This window comes from Anarrhichthys ocellatus, unplaced genomic scaffold, assembly GCF_004355925.1.
Source record: "Anarrhichthys ocellatus isolate YVR2014 unplaced genomic scaffold, GSC_Weel_1.0 scaffold78, whole genome shotgun sequence".
In the NCBI taxonomy this organism is placed as follows: Eukaryota; Metazoa; Chordata; class Actinopteri; order Perciformes; family Anarhichadidae; genus Anarrhichthys; species Anarrhichthys ocellatus.
The window spans coordinates 2,553,546-2,580,772 of record NW_022280108.1 but is presented as its reverse complement, the minus strand read 5'-3'; the positions used below and the strand labels follow the sequence as shown (position 1 = coordinate 2,580,772).

At 40.1% G+C, this 27,227-nt stretch overlaps 3 protein-coding genes and 2 non-coding genes across 7 annotated transcripts in view; all 5 read right to left on the bottom strand.

Moving 5' to 3' along the window:
• Window positions 1-1,866: 1,866 nt before the first annotated feature.
• trnad-guc (transfer RNA aspartic acid (anticodon GUC)) lies at window positions 1,867-1,938 on the bottom strand. The gene has a single exon. It is a non-coding gene; the product is annotated as a tRNA-Asp (tRNA).
• A 2,285-nt stretch (window positions 1,939-4,223) lies between these two features.
• Window positions 4,224-4,296, bottom strand: trnav-aac (transfer RNA valine (anticodon AAC)). The gene has a single exon. It is a non-coding gene; the product is annotated as a tRNA-Val (tRNA).
• A 1,177-nt stretch (window positions 4,297-5,473) lies between these two features.
• Window positions 5,474-14,080, bottom strand: LOC116398133 (heterogeneous nuclear ribonucleoprotein A/B-like). Its single transcript, XM_031874196.1, has 9 exons — window positions 13,959-14,080; window positions 12,701-12,990; window positions 11,877-12,045; window positions 11,264-11,422; window positions 10,950-11,081; window positions 8,698-8,833; window positions 8,020-8,181; window positions 7,385-7,475; window positions 5,474-6,469 (listed from the first exon to the last, which is right to left on the bottom strand). Exons 2-8 carry the CDS (start codon window positions 12,964-12,966, stop codon window positions 7,405-7,407), a joined length of 1,095 nt encoding a protein of 364 aa, XP_031730056.1. The 5' UTR covers window positions 12,967-12,990; window positions 13,959-14,080; the 3' UTR covers window positions 5,474-6,469; window positions 7,385-7,404.
• Window positions 14,081-17,911: 3,831 nt separating this feature from the next.
• btg4 (B-cell translocation gene 4) lies at window positions 17,912-21,038 on the bottom strand. Its single transcript, XM_031874190.1, has 4 exons — window positions 20,058-21,038; window positions 19,712-19,849; window positions 18,949-19,228; window positions 17,912-18,438 (listed from the first exon to the last, which is right to left on the bottom strand). The coding sequence occupies exons 1-4, from the start codon at window positions 20,228-20,230 to the stop codon at window positions 18,208-18,210; spliced, it is 822 nt and encodes a 273-aa protein (XP_031730050.1). The 5' UTR covers window positions 20,231-21,038; the 3' UTR covers window positions 17,912-18,207.
• A 95-nt stretch (window positions 21,039-21,133) lies between these two features.
• slc25a14 (solute carrier family 25 member 14) overlaps window positions 21,134-27,227 on the bottom strand; it is a 14,937-nt gene continuing 8,843 nt past the window's right edge. For all 3 annotated transcript variants that reach the window (XM_031874188.1, XM_031874189.1, XM_031874186.1), the window contains 5 exons: window positions 25,889-25,974; window positions 25,456-25,551; window positions 25,082-25,206; window positions 24,776-24,989; window positions 21,134-24,012 (listed from right to left, as the gene is read on the bottom strand). In XM_031874188.1, coding sequence (XP_031730048.1) covers window positions 23,971-24,012; window positions 24,776-24,989; window positions 25,082-25,206; window positions 25,456-25,551; window positions 25,889-25,974 — 563 coding nt within the window. In that variant the 3' untranslated portion in view covers window positions 21,134-23,970. The remainder of the gene's footprint in view (window positions 24,013-24,775; window positions 24,990-25,081; window positions 25,207-25,455; window positions 25,552-25,888; window positions 25,975-27,227) is intronic.

Here is a 27,227-nt window from a genome sequence, read left to right as displayed (position 1 = left end):
GTGTGTGTGTGTGTGTGTGTGTGTGTGTGTGTGTGTGTGTGTGTGTGGTTGATTGGACAAAATTTATTTATTTATTTTTTTTCCCAAACATGAATCTGTCCATTATTTTAATAGTTCAGTATTGTATGCAAGATAACGGGTCATTTTCGTTTCCACGTTTATGTTTAAAATAAAAACGTCAATTTGCATATCTTGTATGATGATTATCATGCAATTGACAGACAATGTTGATATTGGCATTGGTATCAGCTGACAAGGTATGTTTATAAATGGCAGTGGCATGGCCCCCCTACTCACTGTACCTTGCACATGTTTAAAATAAAAACATGAATATATGAACCTGTGTATTATTTGAATAGCTTAGTATTGAATGCACAATAAAGAGGTATGATTATACATGGCACTAGGCCCAGTTTAATATAAAACACAATTTTATACAATATATATAGTCGGGGATCCCTGCTCCATCTCTCTGTCAGTTTGTGGGTCCTTGGCCTAAAAAACGTTGAAGACCCCTGTTCTAGGATATCGAAGGGCTTAAATCAGTGGTCCCCAACCACCGGGCCGCAGACCGGTACCGGGCCGTGGATCATTTGGTACCGGGCTGCACAGAAAGAATAAATATTATATTATTTCCGTTTTATTGATTATCAGAGTCTGAAAGAAGTTTTATTTTGAAAAATGACCGAATTCTGTCGCAATTCCATCCGCCTGTGGCTCAGAAAAATAGCCTACAACTTCCAAGACAATGAAAGCTTCATTTAACAGACAATATCAGGAGTCTGATTAAATATCAGGAGTAATTCTGATGCGCCAAACCCGCTCTGCATAATATGTGGCGAGAGAGGAAAATCAGCTGCTGGAGATTGTAAATGACGGTGGCCTTGAAAGTATGTTTGAGACAGCAACTCTGCTGGTGTTTGATTAACATCAAGGCTGAATATCCTGAGATCACCACTAAAGCACTGAAACCCTGCTTCCATTTCACACATCCTCTTTGTGAAGCGGGATGTTCTGCAGTGACGGCAATCAAAACCAAATTAAGAAGTAGACTGGACATAAGGAACAGACTTCGGGTGTCATTGTCTCCCATTACCCCCAGATGGGACCGTCTCGTTGCAGAGAAACAAGCTCAGGGCTCCCACTGATTCAGCGTTATTGTGAGTTGTATTTATTTATGCATTTCATATTTGTTTTCATGCCGATCGTATCATTTTATTTCGTCGTGTTTTTCTGCGACACCTTGAAGGCCGGTCCGTGAAAATATTGTCTTACATGAAACCGGTCCGTGGTGCAAAAAAGGTTGGGACCTCTGGATTAAATGATACGATGCACAACTAAAGGGTGAAAGATAAATCGATTTAAATTAATTTGTATGTCTTCACAGCATCCAGTTTTGTTTAAGTATGCAACACGTGGGACACATGTCTAAGAATACAGACTCACGAGTCCACATAAACAAATCAAAGAAATACATTGCCCAAACATTTAGTGTTTTTCGCATTATAAGTAAACATACATTTGGCATTGGCAGAGAAGATTTGGCAAATTTTTCATGGGCGCAACCCACATACTCAGCTGTGCTGCTCATCCCACAAATGGATGTTCCTTACAAATGGGGCACCGTTTGAAAGGTAAATAAACAGGCTTTCCAACGGTATACAATTGATTGCCAAGAAGCATTGTTACAACAGAGAAATAATCTACCAATAATCTACCAAACACTAATTTCCGAACCTTTTGTTCGATGTTTAGTTAAAAATGTACTAAATTTGGGTATATATGTTTTCTAAAGTCCAAATGTCGTTTAATTTAAGCGTTTAATGCATAAATATATTACGCATCTAGAGAAAAAAACAATAAATTCTCCCCGTCGGGGAATCGAACCCCGGTCTTCCGCGTGACAGGCGGAGATACTGTCCACTATACTAACGAGGAAGGACACATGTCAACATATAGGTTCCAATTTTAATACATGTCTCAGTCATATAATATATACCCATTTTTGTATGTCTGTAAAGACATACAAAAATGGGTATGTGTATTAAAAATGGAACCCATGTTTCAATTTGGACTTTCTGAAACATATATACACAAATGTAACACATTTTTAACTACTTTTAAGTCCCTCGAGAGAGAGAGAGAGAGAGAGAGAGAGAGAGAGAGAGAGAGAGAGAAGGCAATCTATTTGTGTTATATTGTCTTCTGCAGGAATGTATTTTCCTTTGTTTAATGGTATAATTTTCACGGTTTCTGTTTAGTCATTGCACCTCATGCACCTGTTTATTTTGTCCACCAGATGTCGCTGTTGCGCCTATTGTACTTTAGTTTTCATGGTTTTAAAATTAATTCTGGTTATAAGTGTGTGATTAAAAACACTTACCTTCAGCTCTCTGTGGAGTCGGTGGTTGCAGTGATGGTTATCGAGAACATGGTCTGTTCCTCTGACACTGTACACAATATTAAAAACGTTTATTAAACAATGTACAATTGACATGTTACAGAAACAATGTAATTTACACTTTAGCATCTAGACTGTAATCATATGTTCTAAAACTGCACTCTACTAGTCTTCTGCAATTATTTTGAGAAGGTTCACGTGATACAGTTAGTTATTTAATTAAACCGACTTTAAGGGATTTATAACATTTATGATGGACACCTAGATGCAGTTAAAATAATACACAAGTGAAACTGTGACAGTCCCAGAGGAAGGGGCACAAGTCTATTTATAGTTGTTAGAGCTTTAAAATATAATACTTCTGTAGTGTGTTAACTTTGGCATAGGAAATAAGTGGAAAAACCTATTTACAGCAGTTTAGCGTGCTTTGCGGCCGAAGCGGGGTTCGATTCCCCGACCGGGAGACGATGTGTTTTTATTACTAATTGTGGATGAACCGTGAAGACAGACGAGTTCCGAGTTTTTGTCAAGAGCAATGTGTACCACCAGCGTTTAAAACTGATGTTTACTGTCGGATATGACAGATGTGTTACCAGTAATGTTAAGATTTAAAGATTTCTGTCTGTGTATATACTGTTGTATTACTCATTTATAATACTTGTTTTTTACTACGTCTCTTGTTTGTTTCCACTTTGCTGTAATCCTGTAAATGTCCCCACTGCAGGACTAATGAAGGGTTATCTTATCTTAATCACACTACGTGACATTTAATACATCCACATTTTAACGTAACGCTATATATCAGTAATCATTTTTTTCCTTCAAAGACCAAAACACACTAAAAATCTGTGCAATATAAATATTCTGTCTGTATATAATATTTTAGTTATTGTGGATATTTTTACTTTTTTACTTATTTTATATTGTTTACTGTTTTATTATTATTACTTATTTATAACACTTGTTTTTTACTATGTCTCTTGTTTGCACTTTACTGTATATATATATATATATATATATATATATATATACTCCAATATGCTGCTGTAATCCTGTGAATCTCCCCACTGCAGGACTAATAAAGGATTATCTAATCTTATCCAACAATTGAATAGTGCTCAGAGTTTATCAGCAGGAGTCAATACTAACAAGCTTTTTAACATGTTATGACACATTTTAAGCATATGAATTAAAGAAAAACTGTAAGACATGTCACCACAGACACCCAGTTCATATAACTATTACATTTCTGAACAAACAAAACTTAACAGACTTAAACTCATATATTTAAAAACTTAAGGACATATATTTTAATGAAAATCTACGAGACAGACACTAAAAAATGAACAACTTTAGCTAGCTAAGCTAACTAGTTAGCTAATCAATTAGCATGTAGCTAACGTCAGTGTCAACAGCTAAAGATACCTTTACATATTAAAACGTTATGCTAGCTCTATTAGCCGTGAATATATCGTTTTTAGCTTCTTAATGTACCGTCCACAGCGCGCGGTGATAATTAGCCTCCACGCGGTCACATTCGACGATGACGTGGCGTTAACCGTTAATTACCTTCAGCCGCCATTAAAAATGGTCCGTCCGTCATCCTTGAGCTAACGTTACTGTGGTAAGTTTCGTTTTTGCGCCGGGACATGTGTCAGGTGCTGCGTCGAAATTGCGAACCATGTCTAGGTGATGACACGGCCCGCCACCTACTCGGTCTCTGATTGGCTGGTACTCGAAGGCTTTATTGGGTAGATGGCAGGTATTGGTTAAAAGTCAATCAGTACGTCACGGTTAGCCAATCAGAGGCTGAGAAAAAACGTGTTTCCGCCCGGTCTCGAACCGGGGACCTTTCGCGTGTTAGGCGAACGTGATAACCACTACACTACGGAAACTCATGACTACAGAGGTGTTCATGGACACTTTATTCCAATTAAATGTATATTTTACAATATTAATCTAAATTAACTAGCAACTACTTCCTATACGATTTAATATATGACTCAGAAATCAGTTTCTAGATGTTTAACAGTATGTATGTAGAAAAGTGCTTTTTTTAATGTAGCATTCATGGACACTTAAAAGCGTCGATGCACGAGAGACAATGTGGATAAAAGTTATAACAATCATAAACGTGATCATGAGTTCATCCGCAAATCAGTCTCAGATCAACGGGTGTTCAATCTACTTATTTATAAAAATATTCACTGAAGGATGCAAATAAAGAAGCTTTAATCAACCTGAACGGAGGAAGCAAGAGGACCCTGAAGAAAGCTGAAGGCACCAGCCGGCAGCAGGGTTCGAACCCTCGACCCGCTTTGCTATGTGTAAAAGTACACTATGTCCTCTTTGGGACAGAAATCCTCATGTCTTTTCTTAAACAGCAGTGTGTTCATGCAACACTGAATAATAACCATCTAAATGACTTATTTATAAACTCATAACCACAGAGTGCATATGATCATCTCCATCCAGCCAGATGAGAACATACCTCTAACTGTACAGGTATAAAATATTTGCTCAGTACGAGTTGAGTAATCTTCACTAATGAACTCCTTTAAAAAAAAAAAAAAAAAAGCTAATGGTCTATAAAGGAACTCCTCCACGGTCACATGACTACACGTCTCCACTAAGCTAAAGGACGACTAGTGTTCTAGTGAGGACTCTTAGTCGTCTCCTTTAGACCAAGATTCTCCAGAGGGGCGTTCACTGACCTGTTTTATATCAGACAACTATAAGTTATAAGCTCATACAACCAAAGACTTTACCCACACACACAGCCATCTATTGATCTTGGTGGTAAAACCTTCCTTAAACCAAACTCACTTTCCAATGATTGAATTCATCAATTTAAACTTCTTAAATTCATAAATTTATGCTCCGCAACCTTTTTTTAGGCTCTGCTCAAATAATCGCATTATTTAATAGAATTGATGTAATAAAAAAAAAAAATTAAAAAAAAAAAAGTGTAGTTTACTCTTTAAGTGTTAAGAATTCAAAAATAATAAGCTAGTTCTCTCTTCTTCAGGTACCACAATTAACAGTAACATTAAGCATTAGAAGTACACAAAATATTACAAACGAGAATGTTTATTACTAATAAATTGCCAGAGACACTAGCTTGAGGAGACTCCAGTGTTCTGAAAGTCTGTAAAGACAAAAAACAAAAGAAAAATCTACGCAGACATTTAACTTCAAAGCGGTTACTTCTAAAAAACCAGTGACACTTGACAAAAAACACAAACTAAACCAGCATAGAAACTTAAACAAGTTGCTTGTTATGTAAAAAGGTATGTAGATTTAAACAGGAAGTCATGCCACAGGTGCATGAGGCCGAATAATTAGTTTTTTTTTTAAGCCCCCCCCCCGCCGCATTACATCATCTGTGAGCTCTCCAGATGTTTTTAATACCTTCGTGAATTCAGGACGTCCTGGAGGAAATAAGCGTGCAGGCAGTTGTTGCAGATTTAAGGAATAATAAGAGTTAAAAATGATCGCGGTACACCGGGTTCACCATAGAGGGGGAAATACCAAAACGAAGGGCCGTGAAACATTTCATGTTCCTTCGTTACAGATCATCAGGTTGTGTGGCGACAAAAGACCAAGAGGGAAAAAAATGTTGATAACTGAAATCAAATCCTAAACCTGTTCCAATAACGTTCACCCCCGAAAACCTGGAAGCATCCAAAAAAAAAAAAAAAATTACTGAAAACTGTTTATTTTGTCAAAAAAAGCTCCTTTACAGCGCCAAGATTTTCAACCTGTAAAGCCAGCAAACATGTAAAATACAAGCCTTACAATACATTAGAATCAAAACAGGTACCAAAAAGTACAGTAAAAATTACACTTCCATTGATGGAAATGTGGAAGGAGGACGAGAAAAGAAAACAAAAAGAAAACAAAAAACATCAAAGGGACAAAAGTAAAACCTAAAAATGAAAGGATAAAAAAAAAAAAAAAAAAAGTTACATTTCAGATGTGTTCTGTACAAATGGTCTTCTGTCATAAAAGAGGTCGAGTCATCACCAGTGTGTCCATCCAGCCGTCGGTCTCTGGATCACTGGAGTCCTGAGGAACACACGTATTCAGTTTAATAACCATCAGACATCGTGTAACAGGAAACCTTTATTGTTGGTTAGGTTTTTCTGAGGGAACAAGGAGCAAAAATACGTTTTAGTTTCCCGATTATGTTTTCTGCAGCCGATACCAATTATTATTGATCCATATTAACAGATACAGATCCTTTGATTACAGCAGCTGGTCAACAACGATACAGAATATTTATACATTTTTCCAACATCCCAAAATAATCAACGCTTCGAAGTCATTAAACAATCAAAAATACAAATTATACTTTTGGTTTTAGTAATTTATAGTGTTTTTTTTCTTCATAAAAACTCACAATTCAAATAGTTAGGAAATAAAGGATTGTATTTTTATTGATTAAAACAAATCTCATGATTAGTGTTACTGAAATATTATGAGCTTAGAGCTCGTGTTAGGAAGGTAAACAGCTCATAATTCATCTCTAATATCCATTTATATTAACGTGAAAACATCTCCTTCAAACTACTGGATTTATTCAAGTTCATCACCAAAACTACATTTTACAGATGACATGTGAACACATCATGACAACGTTATAATGTACCTTCAGCCAGTACTCATGTTCACTGAGCAGAGCCTGAAGGCATCATAATGTAACTGAAGTGAACCTCCTGTTGGTTAGCCGTTAGCGGTGCTGCTAACGTTACTAGCTCTCCTCCTGTTGGTTTAAACACCGATTGGTTGTTTACAATGAAACACGATCAGAGACTAGAAACACATGTTCTACTGAGTCAGTAAAACTTTATTTACACTGTGATGGTTAACGATAAAACTTTTACACTCTGATGGACCTATGTTGTGTGTAGAGCGTGAAACCTGAACCATGACTTCATGTAGTTGTGGTTTAAGTGTTTACTTAAAGGTACGGTGACATACCTTTGCGCTTCCTGTGATCATCAGTATGGTTTGTAGCCGGTCTGGTGTGCCCCCCGTCTTGGAGTTTTCCCGTAGCTGCCGTTGCCCTGGTCTGTGGGGGGGTAAACGGGTCAGACACAAATCTCACCGGCCATTAAAAAAAAAACTTCATTATAGACAGATTTTCATCTGCCCAACAGCCCTTGAACACATCATGTGTGATAAACGCTTCAGTCAGAAGAAGCTGAAAAGAAGCTTTGAAATTGTGATTTTTAAATCAAAGACATTTTATTCTGCACATTTCATCTAAAATCTTTAGCCAGATTGTGTAAAAACATTAAATTGTGAGCTCCTCAGTGAAGCTATGACGTCATGATTGATTCATCTGAGACCAACAGTCACGTGACAACAAACCAGAGAAACTTTGAAAACCTGTGAAATCAAATATCTTACAAAAAACACGTGAACATAAACACATCGTTGACATCTGAAAGGAGAGCTAGTTAACGTTAGCAGTTAGCAGCTAAACAACAAAGCCAACGGCTAACGTAGCATTTAGTCATCATGATGCGTTCAAGCTCTGCTCAGTAAAAATGAGTACCGGAGATGTTTTCACAGTATATAAAATAGAAAGAAGATTTGGGGTTTTTCAGTACCTTGTGAGTACTCACTGTAGTCGTATCCGGGCCCGTATCCATAGTAACCAGAAGAGTAGTCGTAGTTGCCGTAGCCACCGTATCCACTGTAGCCGTAGCCCTGGTTACCGTATCCGGGGTTCCAGTAGTTCCCATAGCTCTGGTTCCAGCCCTGACCCTGACCTGAGACAGTCCACATGGAGGTGTTAGTCTAAAGACTGTGAACCTATAACCCGTTCACCCGTGTGCTATTGTTCTGCTCCAGCGTCTGAGAAGTAAGAACTTCAAAGTCAAACTCCGGCTTCAACACGTTGAGTCACATTGATGTCAGACCTTTACATTTACTAATCAGGTAACAACATGAAAACTAACTTCAAAGTTATTTTTGGGGTAAAATGATGAACGTTAAAGTACACCGTTATATATAACCCACTTCTCCTTTCTTACATTTCATTATGACATTTCATTATGACTTCTACTTGTTCTATCAGTCTTGTACATGTCCGTCTGTGCAGAACTGTTTCGTTTTTTTTATTACCAAAATCAAATAACCTTCGTAGATTAATAAAGTTGTTATTAAAGCCATTTTTGTGGGGAAAAGGGCTTGTTCTTCATGGACATCCAGCCGGTAAAATGTAACCGAATGAGAGGAAGCTCATCTACTAGTGGAGACGTGAAACAGGTTTTTTTATTTCTCACCTCCACGTCCTCCTCGACCACCCCGGCCTCCATAACCTCCACCGCCGCCACCTCCTCCTCCTCCTCCACCACCACGTCCAGCTCCGTACTGCTGCTGCTGGTACACCTCCTTAGGCTGAGCGATCTTCAGCTCACACTGTGGAACAAACACTTGATTATTTACATGCACAGAGGTCGTCCGCAGAGCTACTACGCATGTAGTAGAAGTCAAGCACAAACAAGAGTGTGGTTTAAAAAAAGAATTTGTTCTTTTAAAAGGTGTTAAAAAACTCTTCTTATAGCAGCTGGTCTACAGGGCGTTAGACGCGTCTCTAAACCAGTGGTCGCCAACCCGTCGATCTCGGAGTCTTTCCCTGTCGCTCTCCAAAATAAAATAAAAATAAATTCAGAAACACATTGGGCCTCATTCTCGAACATTTTCTGAAGTGTTTTCTTCCGGACTTCGGAAGACCAACGTCAGAAAAGATCTCCGCCTGATTCATGAACGCCTGAAAATGGGTTCTTACACAGCCGAAGCGTTCTCAGCTGTGCTCCCCGAATGAGGATTCTTAAATTGAACGCGTGTTCTCGTGCACCTGGATTTGCATACAGAAATACCCCAGCAGCTCCTTATAAGGGCATGCAACTGAAGAGACGTGTGCACAATCGACAGACTCCACAGGCAACGCGATAGCAGCTTCAGACTGATTAAAATCACGTCAAAGCGGAAAGTCCTGTCCGGATCTCGTCCTATAGTGTTTTTCTCGGTACATTGTAATCCTAGTTTCACTTGATTATAGTGAATGCATTGGGTGCCTTCCATTTCAGCCCATCATACAATATTTATCATTCGATAATTAAGATGTACTTGAAATGTGTTTTATTTTGTTATTCATGTTTTTTCTCTCCATTGAATGGTACATTAGACACTGAACTAGTTCATCTTTATCTCAGTGATAGTGTCCAAATGAGCATAAAATATCACTGGTATGTAAAAACTACACGGATAACAAAATAGATGTAAATGTTGATCAAAATCTTATTCCTTCTGCTCATAATAAAACAAGTAAACAACTCAGAAGTTGACACCGTCAGGTCCGTTCTCCATCCATTGTGTGCGGTCCCTTTAAGAATTAGGATTTGGCAGTGACGCGGATATGAAAGCTAGTTTATCCGTCTTTCATTTACAAGCAGGAAAATTATTTCTCTCTTTATTTGAGAAAAGTTCATATTTGTGTTGTCAAATTTCACTATGACCCTGAAATTCTGTCTCTTGTGTTGTCATATACTGAATGCAAGCAAAACTACAGAGCAAAATCACACTCTTTCTGATTGAACCAATCTATGAACTGTCTGAAACAATGGATTTTCGCGGCCCCAAATTGCCGTGCGCAAACATGACACTCCCCTTGGAGCTAAGCCCCCCTTTCCTTGAATCCTAGAAACGCTCCTGGTCTGGACAGTCTTTTTCTCTCTCAACGCCTCAATAGGTAGATCTTGCCTGTCACCAAGGCAGAGGTCGGGGATCTTGGGCTTAAAAAGGTTGGTGACCACTGCTCTAAACCATCAAATATTCCAAATGTTTCCCTTTTTCATTGTTCGTCTATTTTTATCATAAACAAACCCACAATTCAAAATATTAAGGAAATAAGCGATTGTATTTTTATTAATTCAAACAAATGTTCTCACTAGTAGTTAAAGATGCGTTTTAATCTGTGTCGAGCGCGTTAAACAGCTCATAATTCATCTCCAATATCTATTTTATATCGTTTAAACATCGCCTTCAAACTACTGGATTTATTCAAGTTTCTCTCCAAAAAACTACATTTTACGAGATTAATCATAATGGAACCTCTATACGTTAGCGGTGCTGCTAACGTCACCAGATCTATTATCCATTAAGGAGCATTTTAAGGAAGCAGGAAGAGCATTTATCTTTGCTGTCGAGTCATTTAGAAAGAGCCGAGACGACGAATAAGAGGGATATTTTCTGATAGTTTCACGACGTTACGTTCTAAAGCACAAATAAATAACCTTCAAACACTCAATAGATGATCCGCTCTTCATTTCTATTCATTACTTTGTGCATCAGTAAATACTCTGCAGCCGTTAAGGTCGTCAGTGAGACCAACCATAGAACTGTTAGGAAACGTAGCTTTAGAGACTGAAGGGTTAAAGGTCAGAGGCAGCTTCAACGGTGACTCATCGAGACATAAAAACCTTCACGAACCACCAAACAAACTGCTGAAATATAAAAGTGCGCGTGTTCGTACCCTGCCGCCCTGGATGGTGTGGTATTTCTTCTCCAGACACTTCTTGACGCTGGCTTCGTCTTTGTACGTGATGAAGATGAAACCCCTCCTCTTCTTCGATTTGGGGTCGATGGGAAGCTCAATGGTTTCGATCTAGAAGAAGATGATTTGGGTTGAAATGTTGGATGCAAACTGATTAATCTCTGAGGCTCAAAGATTAATCAATTAAACAACATGGCCGTTTCCCTTCAAATGTCTGTATTATAACAATGCACGAGTTTACATTTGTGTCCATTTAACTGCTAATTAATTTGTCTCCATCGAGTAAAACCGACCTCTCCGAAAGCCCCGAAGTATTCCCTGATGGCGTCCTCAGTCGCCTCGGGGTTCAACCCCCCGACGAAGATCTTCTTGGCGGGCTCCTTCTTCATGGCCATCGCCTTCTTGGGGTCGATCGGACGTCCGTCCAGTCTGTGTTCCTTCTGCTCCAGCACCTGCAGACCAGTTACTAAAGTTAGCATAGCATGCCAACACACTGCAAGTTCTTCTGAGCAACACAATGACACGGTCTGTGCATGCTTATTAAGATCACTTGGATTCTAGTCTGAACATTCTTATCAGACATCTCTGGGAGCAAAAGCTTTTCTTTGAGTCTGCGGTTTGTGTATTAAAACAATGTTCTGCACACAATTCAAACCACAACCTTTAAAATAACATAAAGAACCAGTTGTCAACCTCTGAACCCAAAGACCTGCTGGTAGGATTGAAAAGCATGTTTTCTTTAAACAATCCCAAAAACGACCGTTAATCACAGCCAGAAGCTGAAGAAAGAACCCACTGTGAGATTACGTCGGTCCTTGAATGCATCCTAAACTGCTGTGTTCAGCGTGTTAATCACGTCTGTACTTCTTAAATCGATCACAGGGACGATGATTCAGAGTGACGCACCTTCTCCACGCTGGCGGCCTCTTTGAAGAGGACGAAGCCGAAGCCTCGGGACCGGCCGGTGTTGGAGTCCATCTTGATGGTGCAGTCCGACACCTCGCCGAACTTACTGAAATAATCCTTCAGGTCCTTTTTACTCGTGTCCCAGCTGAGGCCGCCTACGAACATTTTCCTGCAAACACACGGACACCTTGCTGTTAATGCTTTTAAAAGACACTTATTTACAGTCTCACTCAAACCTCTCTCTTCCACCATCTGCACTTGACAGAAGTTCATGCACAAGAACATGGTCGAGTAGTAATACTTTTGTTTTTATTATCCTGTTATTAATGTCACGGGGTTCCTGACATCCCTCGTTTAATTCAGCCAAAATTGAAGATTTTGTTTTACTAGAAAACAAACTTGCTGATATGAGTGTGACGGGTCTCAGACATGAACTGATGATCCATTAATCGTTGAATTACTTTAAGTAATTGATTATTGATCTGGTAATAAACTCTTCCGTCTCTGAATGATGGATATAAAACACTCAAATCTCCATAATTTTACACCATTTCCACAGTTTGCTAAGCAACTGCTCGGGTCCTTGTTTACTTCCTGCCAGCTCATGACGTTCACATTAAGAAAGTGTATTTACAAGCGTGAAACGGTCTTTCCAGACCTTGTTCGAGCTCATCAGCGTTAACTTGACCTGCAGATTTGTGCCCACATGAGCTACAAACGCCCACCATTGTCTCGCTCATCAATCATAACATTCCCCAACTAACTGACGACCAGATTCTGCACCAAATATCTTCATCGATAAAGTGTTGCAGCCCAACACTCACCCAGCGTCTTCCTCTCCTTTGCTGGCGTCGATCTTTCCTCCGTCGGCTCCATCAGCTCCTTCGGCTCCGTCGGCACCCTCGGCTCCGTTGTCCTGGATGTCTTCCTGGATGTCCTCTTGGAGCTCCAGGCCATCCTGGCAGTCCTCCTCCTCTTCCTCCTCTCCGGCCATCAGCTCCTGCTCGGCACCGTTCTGGTCCTCCTCCTCCTCGCCATCGTTGCCGTTCTGGTCCGATGTCTCCATGAGGAGATTATCTGCGTCTGCCATTCTGACGGTGGGCTCTTCAACAGACTGAGACGAGAAAAAAAATTTAGGATTTAGGAGTAAATAAAAGACAAAGAGCATGCACAACAAATTCTGTTAGGGGGACGACTAGATACGGTCCTTTTAACATGTTGTCATGAGGGAAAATGTCTGGAAACAAACATTAAGATTGTTCTTTAATGCATCTTTAAGACCAACACATGGTCAGATCAGGGGCCAGTTGTTAAAAACATGATACATTTGAGGACCAAATTCATTCAAATGGAGCTATGTAGCATTTTTCTGTATTATACACACCTTTTATCTGGAACCTTAAACTGCAATCATGCTGTGATTGATTTATAAAAAAGTAACGGATTTATTATTTTTTTTAAACAACAACGTGCAGTTGATGCTAACGACAGCTAGCATCAATGCTCACATTGTTAATCTGCTAGGTAACGGTTTAATTCTACCGTTTTCTTTCTTATTCATGCAGCCGTAAAACTATCTTAATGTCGCAACCGTGCACGCGGCTCTGTACTTTTTAACTCACGTGCACATTCAGGCTTTTGTTAGCAAACAAAAATGCAGCAATAATCAGATTAAAGTCTAAAATGTTCGAGGTGTTCAAGCGGACCGCGCTTTGCTCGGTTGCCGCTCGGAACAGAGCTAGCAGGCCGCAAGCTAGCATGCTAACAGTTAGCACGCCAAACGTGAATCAAAAAACCACTAAAAATAGAAAGTAAGGACAATATACAATAAACTGTCTGAAGCACATTGTGGCATTTTGTACTACAGCCGATTAAAGCCTCATTCAATCAGCACAATAACCGCGTTAACGGCTAACACACAGAGCTAGCTTGGTTTGCTGCAAACAAGACACTTTACGTATAAATAGAGCAGGACGATTGCAAAGAACAGCGATGAACTAAACCGCGCGCGCGCTGTAGAATTAAATCCCCTCGTTTTCTTCATTTAAATAAAATAAAAACAACAAAAGAACGCGTGCTTACTTTGTGTGTGAGGAAAACGATTTATACCGGAGACGCCGACTCGCTGCTCAAAATGGACACTCTCCAAATTTCGCCGCTAACTCGTGGCAACATATATACGACCGGATGTGAGGCGGGCGCTGGGTGACGTCGCAAGGACGATGCATGTGATTGGTCGCACGGCGAATGAAGTGAATGAAGACGTCACGCTATTGGCTGGTTAGCTGACGCACTGATGACAAAGAGGAAAATACAAGCAGCCGAACGTCCTTTCTTTGCTTTCTCCGTCCTCTTAGCCCGTTGTTTGATATTTAAATGACATTTTAATCGATTGCGGTATTCGCGGTGTTTTTAATAGCCACGACAACGGTTGATATATGTTTATATGTCTTTATTTTGATCGGTAAATAAGAGAAATAAACGTCTTTAAGCTGTTTCATGAAACACTGCGGAGGTTTTCAAGTGCATGCGCAGTTAGTATGTTATTCAGTAACAAAATCTAAAAGGGGAACACATGCACATTAATCAGGCTGCAAAATACATAATATTTACAAACATATGAGGTTCTTTGAATACAAGAAAATTCTGAAGACGGTAAATAATCCTCTCTTCGGGTATTTTATTGAATATCTTCTAAAAAAAAGAAGCTGCACAGCTTTTTCTAATTTTAATACAACTCAAAAGCAAATTCGTTGTATTTGAGAAATATGACAAAAATACTGTGATAACTTTTTTTACGACTTAACTTTTCATGCAGCTCTGACGTTGGACGCCTGGTCTTAAATAAATGCAAAACTGGCTGCAGATTTTACCAAATTATATTCTACATGTTAGTTTCTCCTCCACTGTGTGAGTTGATGCAGAGGAGCAACACTTTTGACTCTGGGACCCACAAACTTGATCTGTTTCACGTGTTTACACTTCTCATATTTGTGTTTTTGTCTTGGATGAACCTTTTTGTTGCATAATGAATTTGTTTGTTTTTCACCGAGAACCAGAAATACTTAATTTTGTTCCTCGCTGAACTGTATCAATAGATGACATGTAAAGAGACACAGTGATACTGTAATTTAAAAAGATGGTGTACAAATGTTGGATGGGAAAACATTGTTGTTACGTGTCGTATCGGACAATATGAACCATCGTCAGTGTTTCCAGAATATCAACAGTTCCATCAACAACTCCTCAAATAAAGTGATTTTTTTTTGTTCATTTACTAACTCAAATTTCTTTTTTTCTTGTTTTTTTTGCAGTATTTTTTATTCAACCGTATGTGATTTAAATGATACTAAGAGGAGATTTGAGAACACAACACCACTTTGGAGGACGGATTAGCTTTGTGGTTTTCTGTCATCTATTCTCTAAGGTGGGCTTCATCGCATCAAAACTGGAAGAAAAAACAACTGAAAGATCCTGAGGAACTGGGACAAGACATTTGGAAATCGTTCCAAGTCTATTTACCTTTGTTAATATATTATTTCTCTCAGGACCAGGGTATAAAAACATCTTAAAGGTGCAATAGGTAGCATGTAGCCATGAGCTGCAAACCAACAGGGGGCAGCTTTTCACCTCTACTATTGATCCGTACAATCTATATTTACAGTAATCAGTTATATTTAATTTTAAAAAGCTAACTAACAGCAGAGCAAGAATCCGCAAAATTCAAACTCTTTGAGCCGCTAAAAATAACACGCTGTCTTCTAAAAAAACCTCAGTGAGTCCACGACTCGTGAGTCGGTTTAAAATTCATTGGAAACGATTCACATAAAAATGGCCGCCGCTCTGACCATCGTGCCACGTTTGATTTGGATTGTGAAGTCCGTTTCTATCTAAATAACGTAGAGCGTAAAGTAGAAGCACTGAGAGAGCTGCGGGTCACATGGAACTCAGCAAAAACTGGCAAATCCTAGCGACTCGATGGGTTTGTGTTTGTTTACTGCTGCCGCTGACTGCTTCACCACGGCAACGTACCTGCCAGCCGGGGGGGCAAGTCGAGGCATGACCTGAGGCATGGGCACACACACACACACACACACACACACACACACACAGAGTTAGATGTATCTGTGGAGACGGTTGTGTTTCTCCTGCAGTGGTCAGAGAGCGGTGAGAGCTGCAGCAGGTAGGATCACAACACTCATGCATCACTTTTTTTTATAGTTATACTTACATGAGTGCATCTTTGTGTTAATTTCATCGTACGGAGGTCACGCTGTGTGGGACGCGGTCGGCAAGTCGGCAGAAGAGTTTTACTTTGTTCACAAAGAGACAGACGGCAACCTCCAGTGAAGCCAGAGCTTCATGTGTTAAAGCTGCATTCTCTCTAGTGTCCAGCAGGGGGCGACTCCTCTGGTTGTATAGAAGTCTATGAGAAAATGACTTTACTTCTCTCTTGATTTATTACCTCAGTAAACATTGTAAACATGAGTTTATGGTCTCAATCTCTAGTTTCAGGTCTTCTTCAATACAGCATGATGTTCATTTAGTACATTATGGTCCATTTAGAGTCAAACAGACCATAAAGCAGGGGATGCTTTAGGGCGGGGCTACACGATGATTGACAGGTCTCTACCAGAGGCCTATAAGATGAATTATTCTTGCTCTTTGGGTTTTTGTACAGATTAATCAAACTAGATGTGTGTTAATCAGCGAGCTGTAGAGGAGCTTGTATGCTGATTTGTTTCTTATGGAAGGAGCCAGGCTAGCAGTTTCCCTGTTTCCAGTCTTTATGCTAAGCTAAGCTAACTAGCCGTTACTGTATATCTATATTTCCCGTACAGACATGAAAGCTAATATTATTTTCCTAAATGTCAAGCTGTCAGACTCCTGTAAACACCCACGTTAATCTTTCTAAATATTCTAGAAGTGATCCTCGTATTTGAATGTTTCATTAATACAGTTGTGTACTTTTATACTTCACATAAAGTTTCTCTTTACTGCAGCAGGAGAAGTTAAACCTGTTCGACGACGTGTTGCTGACTCCTGATGAATGTGACCGGGGTTGCTGTGCAGGCAGTGTTGTCAGCTGATTGTTCTTAAACACCAATCACTAACATCACTACCAGTACAACCACCCCCCACACACAGCTACAGCCTGAGCTGTATTTAAAGCATCTTGATTCAGAACTTTATGTAACTTTCTGTAAACAAACAAATTTGAATTTAAGCAAAGTTACATTAGATAACTGTTTTGACAGAGATAAATAACCAGGTGGTGTGAATACAAATGGGAACAAGTTACCATGACGTCATAACATGTCACCTAGAGTTGTTGGTATTTCAGATATTTTACGATTTTGAACGTCCTCCAGGCTTTTTGCTTCTCGAGGTGAGAGATATGTAAAAAAGTTGTCAAAACTTCAATGAAATGTTTTATGAATAAATGTAATAAAATCTCTGCTGTCATCCGTTTCATTCTTTCACCCTTAATGTTTGTGTACATTTTGTATTCCAGGTTGAACACTGCTTTATTTCCCCCCCCCCACTGGTTACCTAGTGTTTTACGTGCCATTGCTATGAGTTGTGGCTACTTTGAGGAAAAGTCTGCACAAATCAAGACTTCTAGAAAGTAAATCAAAATGCCTTTGAGAGAGAGTCCTTCAACACTCAACGGCCTGAAACCCTCACGGACTGTTGGACTGTGCTTTCAACCGTTCAGACTGTTAAGAGCAGCTGCAGTTTGTACTAAAAATAAAAGTGATTTGGAATGCAGCTCAAGTGTCTGGTATACCTGTTATTTAACGTCACAACACAAGGATTGTGGGTAATTGCTTCGGTCTGAGTGCAGAAATGTGGACTTCAGTGCTGAAAATGTCCTGACTTTGAGATTTTTATATTTTCATTCTTTGCAGCAGTTATTTGTCCAGAATTATGACGTTTGAGGTTCATGAAAATGAGGCTGCGTGACTAAATGAGTCACATTTACAAGATGACTCGTGTTAAATAAACTAAAACATGAAATAAAAAGGAGCCACTTTTAGATCAACCAGCAGAGCTGACTCGGACGCTTTTATTTCTTTTCAATGACAGTTCAATGTTACTTTATTCACACTTTAATATTAAGTTTAAAAACAAAACACAGATAATCATTTAAAATACGTCAACGTTTAAAAACATGCTTAAACAGCATTACTTTAAATCATTAACACTTTAAATCAAATACAAACAGTCAACTCTTTTTCCTAAACTGTCCATTATATTTTTTCCCCCCCCTCAAGCGGGGGTCGACGCCGCGTTGATAAACCTGATTTTGGTTCCGGAGGCTCGGCTCTCATCGGGCTTTGCTGACCCAGTGGTACTTGTCCACACGAGGCCCGGCGAAGGTGAACGTGGCTCGATTGGACTTTAAGCCTTTCTGGCTGGAGAACTGGGAGGTGGGACCACCGACCGGAGGAGGAGGGTGAGGAGGGTGAGGAGGGTGAGGCGGGAACGCGTCGGCAGCAAAGGCCTTCCTCTTGTCCCTCAGCCAGGTCTGAGGAGCGCCCGGAGAAAACTCACTGAACTGAGGACGAGCGAAGCAAAAGAAACAAAGTCAAAAACCTTCAACTACCTTTATTAACTCTAGCTGTAAATGACTGGAGGTCAACGGGGCTGCACAGCCTGTCACTGAACGTCCAAATACTTCAACAACAAAGCAACCGCTTCATCTTCCAGTAAAAGTGTGTTTTAATTCCGAGTTCCTGTGCAACTTTATTCAGCTACTTTCTCCATTTGTGTCTGTAGATTTCTCCTAAATCCACCAAAAGTTACCATTACATAATGCCTCATTTGTATATTTTAAACATTTCAGAAAACCTGCAATGCAAAACATAATCATCTTAATGCGCGTTATGACCTGGGGAAGTCTCATGGTGGGATTAGTTGTATTCACCTGCAGTGTTTCCTCTTCATGAGGTTATAGAAACAAATGAGATTCTATGAACCCTGACGGGTCATTTGGTGAAATGTTTAACATTTTGAAATAATAATTTCTACCACATCTGTGCATTGTAGAGTAAATAAAGCGTCTCACCCGGTAGACGCTGTTGGGGTTGCTGACGGTCGGGATGGTTTTGGGCTCAGTGTTGCCGGTTGCAACTGAAACCGGACAAATGGCCGACAGGTTGGAGCTGCTCATGCTGTTCTCTCCGCCCACTTCCTCCTCCTTGTCGTCATCGTCTGAGGAGCTTCCCGATTGGACGTCGAGGCTCGCCCGCTCCACGGCTTCGTGGATCCGGCGGGAAAATTCACCGTCCGCACGGCGGGAGCCGTCCACCACCGAGACGCAGAACGGGGCGCTTCGTTCACCGTACCTGAAGAGACGAAAAGAATAAATCTAAACCAGATGAGAGGCTAAGTCCCGCCCCTTCCGGTGTCCTCGGAAAATATGAAGGGTCATCAATGAGCGAGAGAGAAGTAATGTTAGATCCCGTTTGAATTGTGCCATTAATTAGTCGTCTCACTACGTCACCAACAAAGCCGTTAGCTTAGCTAGCTAGCTACATTCCAAATGTAAAGTTAACTCGCATGTTTCATCCGGCAACGATTCCCAATCGTTGGTACGCTCAAGCTGGCGCTAGCAGATTAGCTTAGCATAAAGACTGGCAGCAGAAAAACAAACTCACCACATCTAAAGCTGAGCAATTGAGAACATAGTATCTCACTTTTTTAAGTCACATTAATGGAAATGACAGTAAAATAGGTTTGTTACGTCCTGAACCACTTCTTAGACAACGATCCTGAAGAGCTGCAGTTTTTGGTGAAAGATGATCACAACAAGCAGTAAGACTTCTGACCTGCAGGACACTTCTCCAGGGTCGACCCACACCGTCATCTCCCGGGGGAGGCCCAGATCCTCGTACCGGACCGGGCTCCCATCGCAGGCCTGCTGCAGCACCGGGTCCTGCAGCTGCACCCGGTTCACCCGGAGACACCTGGAACCGCACAAAACGCAACCGTGCCTCAAAGTCAAAAAGGTCTACACACACCGAGGGTTTAGTTCTGACGGTCAAATCTTTGAGTCTCTCAGACTTTTTGAGCACTTTATGAACCAGTTTTCATAAATCCGCATTTCTGCAGACTTCTCCTGAGGGAATTACCCACAATTCATAGCATTGTGACCGTAAAGCATGATGATCTGACCTGTAGGCCTGACCCTTGGAGGGCGCGTTCGGGTGCCAGTGGTTCTTGTAGCTCTCGAACAGAACCGAGGTGAGCGAGGCGGCGAAGCGCTCCCGGCCGTCGTTGTCCAGACGTCCGTATCTCTTCACCAGCCGAGCCACGAAGAACACGGCGGCGGCGATCTCCTCCTTCATGGCTCTCTGAGCTCGAGTTTAACTAAACCGGACTTTAAAAAACAAACTATACGGAGAATAAAACATAAAACGAACTGGAAGCAACTTAAGCAAACATATTTGCTGCTGGAGCTCTAGAGAGAACTCAGCTTTAGATTTCTAATGACGGATAAAAATAAAACATATATAAACATATATGTATGTATGTGTGTGTGTGTGTGTGTGTGTCTCTACATAAGTCTGGAAGTGTGTTTGTGAAGCAGCAGCTCCTTCACAAACATCAGACACTAAAACATTCACTTCCTCCAGAAGCTTCTCAAGGTTTTAATAGAAACACAGTTCAGGTGTGTGACTAGCTCACACACCTGCAGCTCGTTCACCTGATGGCTGTGTGTGTGTGTGTTTGTGTGTGATTGATTAGAGTAAACATTAAAGGGTCGGTTCACCCAAATTACAAACATGTGTTGATGCTCGTTTCACAAAAATGTTTTATTAATTTATTTTTAATTCAACCTTTATGTGTTCACATAATCTCATTTACATTTAGACAAATGTGTCGGTGTAAAAGTTTCTCCACATGAAAAACTGCGTATGAATTCTTGAGCTTTTCACCGCCAAACTGAAGACATTCCTCGAGTCCAGGTGGATGTTTTCCTGAGATATCCGAGACGGACGGACGGACAGACAACTTGGAAACTTGGGTCGTCACTCACTCATTCACAACCTTCGACTCGCTATCCAGAGTTCAGTATGTAGAGGACTATATAGTGAGCTCATCGGCTAAATGAAAAAACACCTTCGGACACCAGTCGGACCATTTAACACGTTTCCTCTTAAGACACAAAGTTATCTTTAAATGTTGAAATCCAGGAAGTTGATCGTTGTTCAAACAGACAAAGAAAGACGACACAAAGTTGATACAGAAACATTTAAAGCATATATTTTATTTGAGTGAACATTGAATCGATAGAAAGCCGAAACCAAAAGGAAATAAACTAAAAAACACTGAAAGAGGTCCCACCATAGAATATAACAATAAAGCATGAAGGTTACAGACAGCAGCGACTCACCAAAGTGCAAAAGAAGTCAAGAGAAAATGTACGTTATATTATATCGTTTTAAAATCAGAAAGAACTTCATAAAAGTGGGACAAAACACGAACAACTTCAAAAACTAAATGAAGGACTCATTTATAAAATATTAAACTAAATGTAGCAGAGTTGTCAGAGTGAGGTCTGGAGGAATGACGTCGATATGAAATCAATAAGTCAATAAATATCGTGTTGAATTGATCAGTTTCGTTCAACGTGAGACTAAAAAACTTCAAACTTGATTCAGGCACAGAAAAGAGAAGTCAGACACGTTTCAAACTACAGCTACTGTTAAACAACAGAAGAACATCGACAGTTTAAAACCCTGATTACGCGGCACACACCAAACTGTTTATTATATTACGCTCTCCTGACAATAATCGTGACTCAAGGGCCACTTTCTGGAGCTTTCAACTGAGCAAACTCTCCATCAGTGACGCTGTGCTCAGTCTGAGACGCTAAATCAGAGCTCAAAATGTTCACAGGGGACATAAACTAATGGTGAAGGGATTTGATTATCTGGTAAATAAGTGAAGGAAATAGATTTCAGTCCACTGGTTGATTTATATGAGTGAAAACTAAAGAATTGTTTTTCTGTTGGGAGTCTTTTGGCTGCGTCTGAAATGTCGTATTAACATTTTATAAGAAAAGGGGACTGTAGATACACAACAAGGCTCTAGTCTCTTTCTACTCACCACATATGAACTATATATATGCAGATGACACTTGATTATACGTCACTGACTCCTTCTAATCTTGTTCTTACAAACATCTCTTATCAAACTTAAAGTCCTTAAAATTGGTTAATTTAGAGTTTTAGCGGCCGTAAAAAAAGCAGCGCAATCCTTTTTTGTGAACATTTCATCAGAGGAGCGACATTATGTAAAAAAACTACGTAAAGCTGTAACAGGTTTGTTTTGAAATAACTTTTAAGCCTCAACCACACTACGCGCTACAACAGAAGAAAGAAGACTTTTCTCAGTCACAAGATGATTTTAGGAATTTTATCTGAAGACAAACTATAAAAAATAAGGTTGACGAAATAAAAACCTTCAGATTCCAGAACAAACAGAAATACTTAAATGAAGCATGACAATGTTTTGGTGATGCTGGTGGATGAAGAGCGACGTCAAACAAATAAATATTCACAAATGATAAGAAGCATGTGTTCGGATACGTGTTCACAGAAAACATTTAAAACTTAACTTATTGTGTGTTATGAATTTAAATCTCCTGAAGACGTCAGCAGCTTGGTAGAAACACGTTTTTGGCTTCTTTTGAACTTTCCTGTTCACATCAGCTGATTCTTTCTATTCACCTCAAAGCAGCAAGAACACGGAGAAACAACTTCCACCTCGACGGGAGACGAGCCTCCAAAGCTGCAGACTGGAGGAGAATAAAAGAAACGCATCTATAGAAACAATAAAAAGGTAAAAGGAGCGATTGATGTGGACTGAAGAAGAAGAGGAAGAACACCTTTTGGTTGTGTGATGAAGAAGAGGCTCGTTAAAACTCGTTTCAAGTAAAACTTTAAGTCACAGATGTTCAGAAGAAATCATAAACAGAACAAAACTCACAAAGTGTTCGACCCATCTCAAGATTAAAACTGCATTTTGGAGGAACCTTTTCTTTACACCTAGATGTACAAAAGAAGAACGTGTAGAACCCATGAGAACCCATTATAGGAAATAAAAAATAAAATAAATTACACAATTCTCTTGAGATTAAAATCTACGAGAAAAAACTTTAATCTTCTCAGAATTTACAAAAAATAAATATGCGTTTTAATTTAGTCAATGAACAACAGAACTTTAGCTGAACCTCACAGCACAGATGGTGCCGGTAAACCAAAAATATTTATCAAATTAGTATTTATCTATTTCTGTTGATGAAAGAACACGAGCATAAAAAAGCTACTTGAGGAGCGACGAAGTTCAAAAATGTGTGACTTCATATCAGAGTTGTTTCTCCTCCAGCTTCGTACTTTATTTATTTTTTATTCCTCAACACGCTGTTGTACATTTTCCATTCGGAGATTAACCGTTAATCCCCAAAGTCGTAATTCTCTCAGTTCAGTAGCTTCCTGTAACGGTCAATGTGTCGCCGTTTAACCCGACAAAATGCTGCGTTCATACACGTCATTCACGTGACAATATCACGTTACCGTCTTTAAAACTAGGCGTAGACATTCTGCAACGCTTATTAAAGAAATTAAATGTTTTTTTACCAGATCTGTGAAGAAGAAACAATCACAAGTGTCTGTTTAAAAATAATAATAATAATAATAATAATAATAATAATAAATGCAAAAGTTCACCAAATCCACCAAAAGTCTGTCATCTTCAGTCTCTGCTACAGAACGTTGAGCTGCCGGGTGGAGTGTCTGATGGTGACAGAGATCACCATAGCAACAGTACGAATAAACACAACAAAGTGACAATAAATAAAAACACATCGTGAAGAAACAAACAAACAAACAAAGAGAGTGAGAAACATACGATTTGGATGAGCATGGGGGGACATGACCAAACATAGTGTTGCATCATTGGTTTGAATGAGCTCACACCTTCTGACCCAACAACAGTCCAGTGAGGTCACTTCCTGCTCCGTTCAGTCCAGTGAGGTCACTTCCTGCTCTGTTCAGTCCAGTGATGTCACTTCCTGCTCCGCTTAGAGCGTGAACTTCTTCAGCTGCTCGAATGTGATGAAGAACTGGAACAGGTGGTGAAGGAACACAGGAAAACAGGATAACCAGACCCCTCCCTCTCTCTCTCTTCATCTGTCTCTCTCCCTCTTTCTCCCTCTTTCTCTCTCCCTCTCTCCCTATCTCCTTGGTCTGCTCATCACTAAAATAATCATACAACATCTGTGGTTTTGCAGTTCATTTTGACGTGTATGGTGATCTTAGTTTGGATGAATGGTTGAAGACACCGGCGCTGTCCGTGGTGCTGAACTCTCTCTGTGGACCGGGTCCAGCAGAACGGTACCTTTATGGTGGTCTTTAGTTTCTTTGAAGGTTTCTAACAGGCGAAGGCTTTACTGCAACCAAAACAACACTACAAGTGTATTTTGTTCAGCAATAATATTAATATTTTAATTACAAAGTAAAGGCTCTATAAACATAAGGGGGAGTTAAATTGAAACATATAATACATATATATGTTTGACACTGTGCAGTCGGGCCGGTTCTAGAGTCGGGCCGGTTCTAGAGTCGGGCCGGTGCTAGAGTCGGGCCGGTGCTAGAGTCGGGCCGGTTCTAGAGTCGGGCCGGTGCTAGAGTCGGGCCGGTGCTAGAGTCGGGCCGGTTCTAGAGTCGGGCCGGTGCTAGAGTCGGGCCGGTGCTAGAGTCGGGCTGGTTTAACAGTTCAGATTAATGGATGGATCAGATACCATTTATATTCCTATTATGGAATTCCACAATGTCTCAAAGAACCAGAAGCGATCAGAAGGAACTCTTTTCGGTTCTAAAGGATACGATGATGTTCCACGGTCCCAGCCGCAGCCAGTTGGGCCAGAATCCCTTGTAGAGGGCGAAGAAGCCCTCGTTCTTCCACGTCTGCGTCAGTCCGTCCAGCGTTCCCTTATACATGGGGGCTCCCGACAGAACCCGCTGGTTCATCATGCGGGTCCGGACCACGTCCACAGGGTTGGAGGCCAGCGCTCCGGCCAAACCACACGTGAAACTAGAACTGTACGAAACAACCAGACAGTGAACAAAGGGGAACGGATCGGCCCAAAAGCTGAGATCATCTAAAAAAAAAAAAAAAGAGTTTAAACTTACATAAAATGTGTCAAAATAGTGTCTCCCATTTGGCCCGAGTGAAGGAGGTGCTTCTTTGTGATGTCATAGACAGGAAGCTCCACCCCGACAACAATGGCTGCTCTCTGTGCTGTGGGGATGACACCCTGAGGAAGAGGAGGAGGAAGAAAATAAGTCTGACTGGACAAACAAAAAGCTCATACGACCAGATAACAAGATGTGAACAAGAACACTTGAGCTGTTGAAAGGTGTTATTTTCCAGTGATTGACAGGTCTCTACGTCACTCTGTTTATTAACACCACTCACATACATACTGTATATATATATATATATATACATATATACTGTATATAATACAATACACACATAATGCACACAGTAAACCAGCCCTCACCCTCCACAGCCCTCTGGTTCCCTCAGTCTGGTAGATGTTCATGAAGTTGGACATCATGCTGCCTTGGAGCAAACTGCCCTGAGCCTGCATTCTGATCTGGAACAACAACAACAACAGACAAACAAACAACAACAACAACCATTGTCAGCCCTATTAATACAACCGAGCATGTGAACTTAGGTTTATGTATTGTTAGATTTTAAAATGAGTTCTTAAACATAACGGGCACATGTTCTTGATCAATAACTTAAAACAATGAACTGATGAACCTGATAATTATTGATTCATTTCAGGGTTTCTGCAGGTTTAAACAACAACATATTTTACCTTTTAAGACCACAGAATGAAATTTAAAGCCCGTTAATATTTTGTGTTTAAAGTAGCAAAAGTATAACGGAAAATAAGTAGAAATAGTCTGAGCATTGAGGATCACCTTGAGGACGTCTGTGGGGTTTGCCAGGGAAGAGGAAAGAACTCCCGACACGACGCCGCAGAACACGTTGATCACTATCGTCTCATCTGGCATCAAAGAGACAACAAATATGAATTAATACTGATTAACACGCACGCACACACACACACACACACACACACACTTAATAGCATCGTTTTATTCTAAATATTAAGATTCAAAAGGTGAAAAAAACGTTTCATAAAGTGAATCAAAAAGTCAGATCAGATGCTTTTAGTAAAATTATTTCTCCACATAATAAAGTAGTTTAACTCCCTCTAGGTATTGTTAGTATTTTATAAATACTAGTACTCTTATCAATACTCTTATCGGTTCTATTGCTAAATAAAGAAATAATAAAGGAAAGAATCCACATTTCTTTATTGTTCTTGTATGTAAACAAATAGTCTTTCTTGAGCGGCAACACAGGAAGTTCCAAAATACATTAAAAGTTAAACAATTATCTCGGTGATTATCTTTCATTAAATGAACATTACATTAAATAAAGAAAGAGCGTTTTGTATTTAGGTGAAGTTGAGCCTTCCTCCCTCCTCGCTTCCTTTCCTTCCACTCTGATCTACTTTCTCACATCAGATTCAGAATCAATACTTCTCGATAAGTTCACCGAACGCACGAAGACATCTGCTCTGATTCATCGGTGCTGACTCACTAGAGAAGAGCCGAGTCACTGCAGGTTTACGGCCAATTGAATCAGTCGGGAAGTCACAGGGACAGATATTCAGAAACAAAACAATGCACTTCAACACACACTCCTACATAGCATTTGAGGTTTTTGCAAATTCCTCATTAATCCCTGATTAGCCACCTCAAGTTTCATCCCAAAAACTCCATTTTACAAGATAACGTGAACACAAAGCACAGAATTCATGCTGGAAACAAATTAAAATCATCCACGCGACTAAACTCCAGTCAGAGCAAGTACAAGTTTATAATCTCCAACAAAGATGACTACTGGTGGGATGGATGGCTCCAACAAACAGGACTTTAACCCAGGAGACCGGAGTTCGACTCCACCTTGTGCTTTTTGTTTCCTAAAATTTGTTTCCGTTATTTAAATTATTCATTTTATGTTCACTGATTGGCCATAAAATATTGAGAGGAGGATAAGGATAGAGAGGTCGAGGAAAGAGAGGATGAGGAGAGAGAGGACGAGGAGAGAGAGGATGAGGAAAGAGAGGATAAGGAAAGAGAGCATAAGGAGAGAGAGGATAAGGAAAGAGAGCATAAGGAAAGAGAGCATAAGGAAAGAGAGGATAAGGAGAGAGAGCATAAGGAGAGAGAGCATGAGGAGAGAGAGCAT

Coding starts and splice junctions, on each gene's coding strand:
- LOC116398133 (XM_031874196.1), bottom strand. CDS start 12,966: ATGGCAGACGCAGATAATCTCCTCATGGAGACATCGGACCAGAACGGC. Junction 12,046..12,700: donor AAAGGAGAGGAAGACGCTGG/GTGAGTGTTGGG, acceptor GTGTGTTTGCAG/GAAAATGTTCGTAGGCGGCC. Junction 11,082..11,263: donor ACTTCGGGGCTTTCGGAGAG/GTCGGTTTTACT, acceptor ATCTTCTTCTAG/ATCGAAACCATTGAGCTTCC.
- btg4 (XM_031874190.1), bottom strand. CDS start 20,230: ATGAAGGAGGAGATCGCCGCCGCCGTGTTCTTCGTGGCTCGGCTGGTG. Junction 19,850..20,057: donor TCCAAGGGTCAGGCCTACAG/GTCAGATCATCA, acceptor GTGCGGTTCCAG/GTGTCTCCGGGTGAACCGGG. Junction 18,439..18,948: donor ACCCCAACAGCGTCTACCGG/GTGAGACGCTTT, acceptor GCTCGTCCTCAG/TTCAGTGAGTTTTCTCCGGG.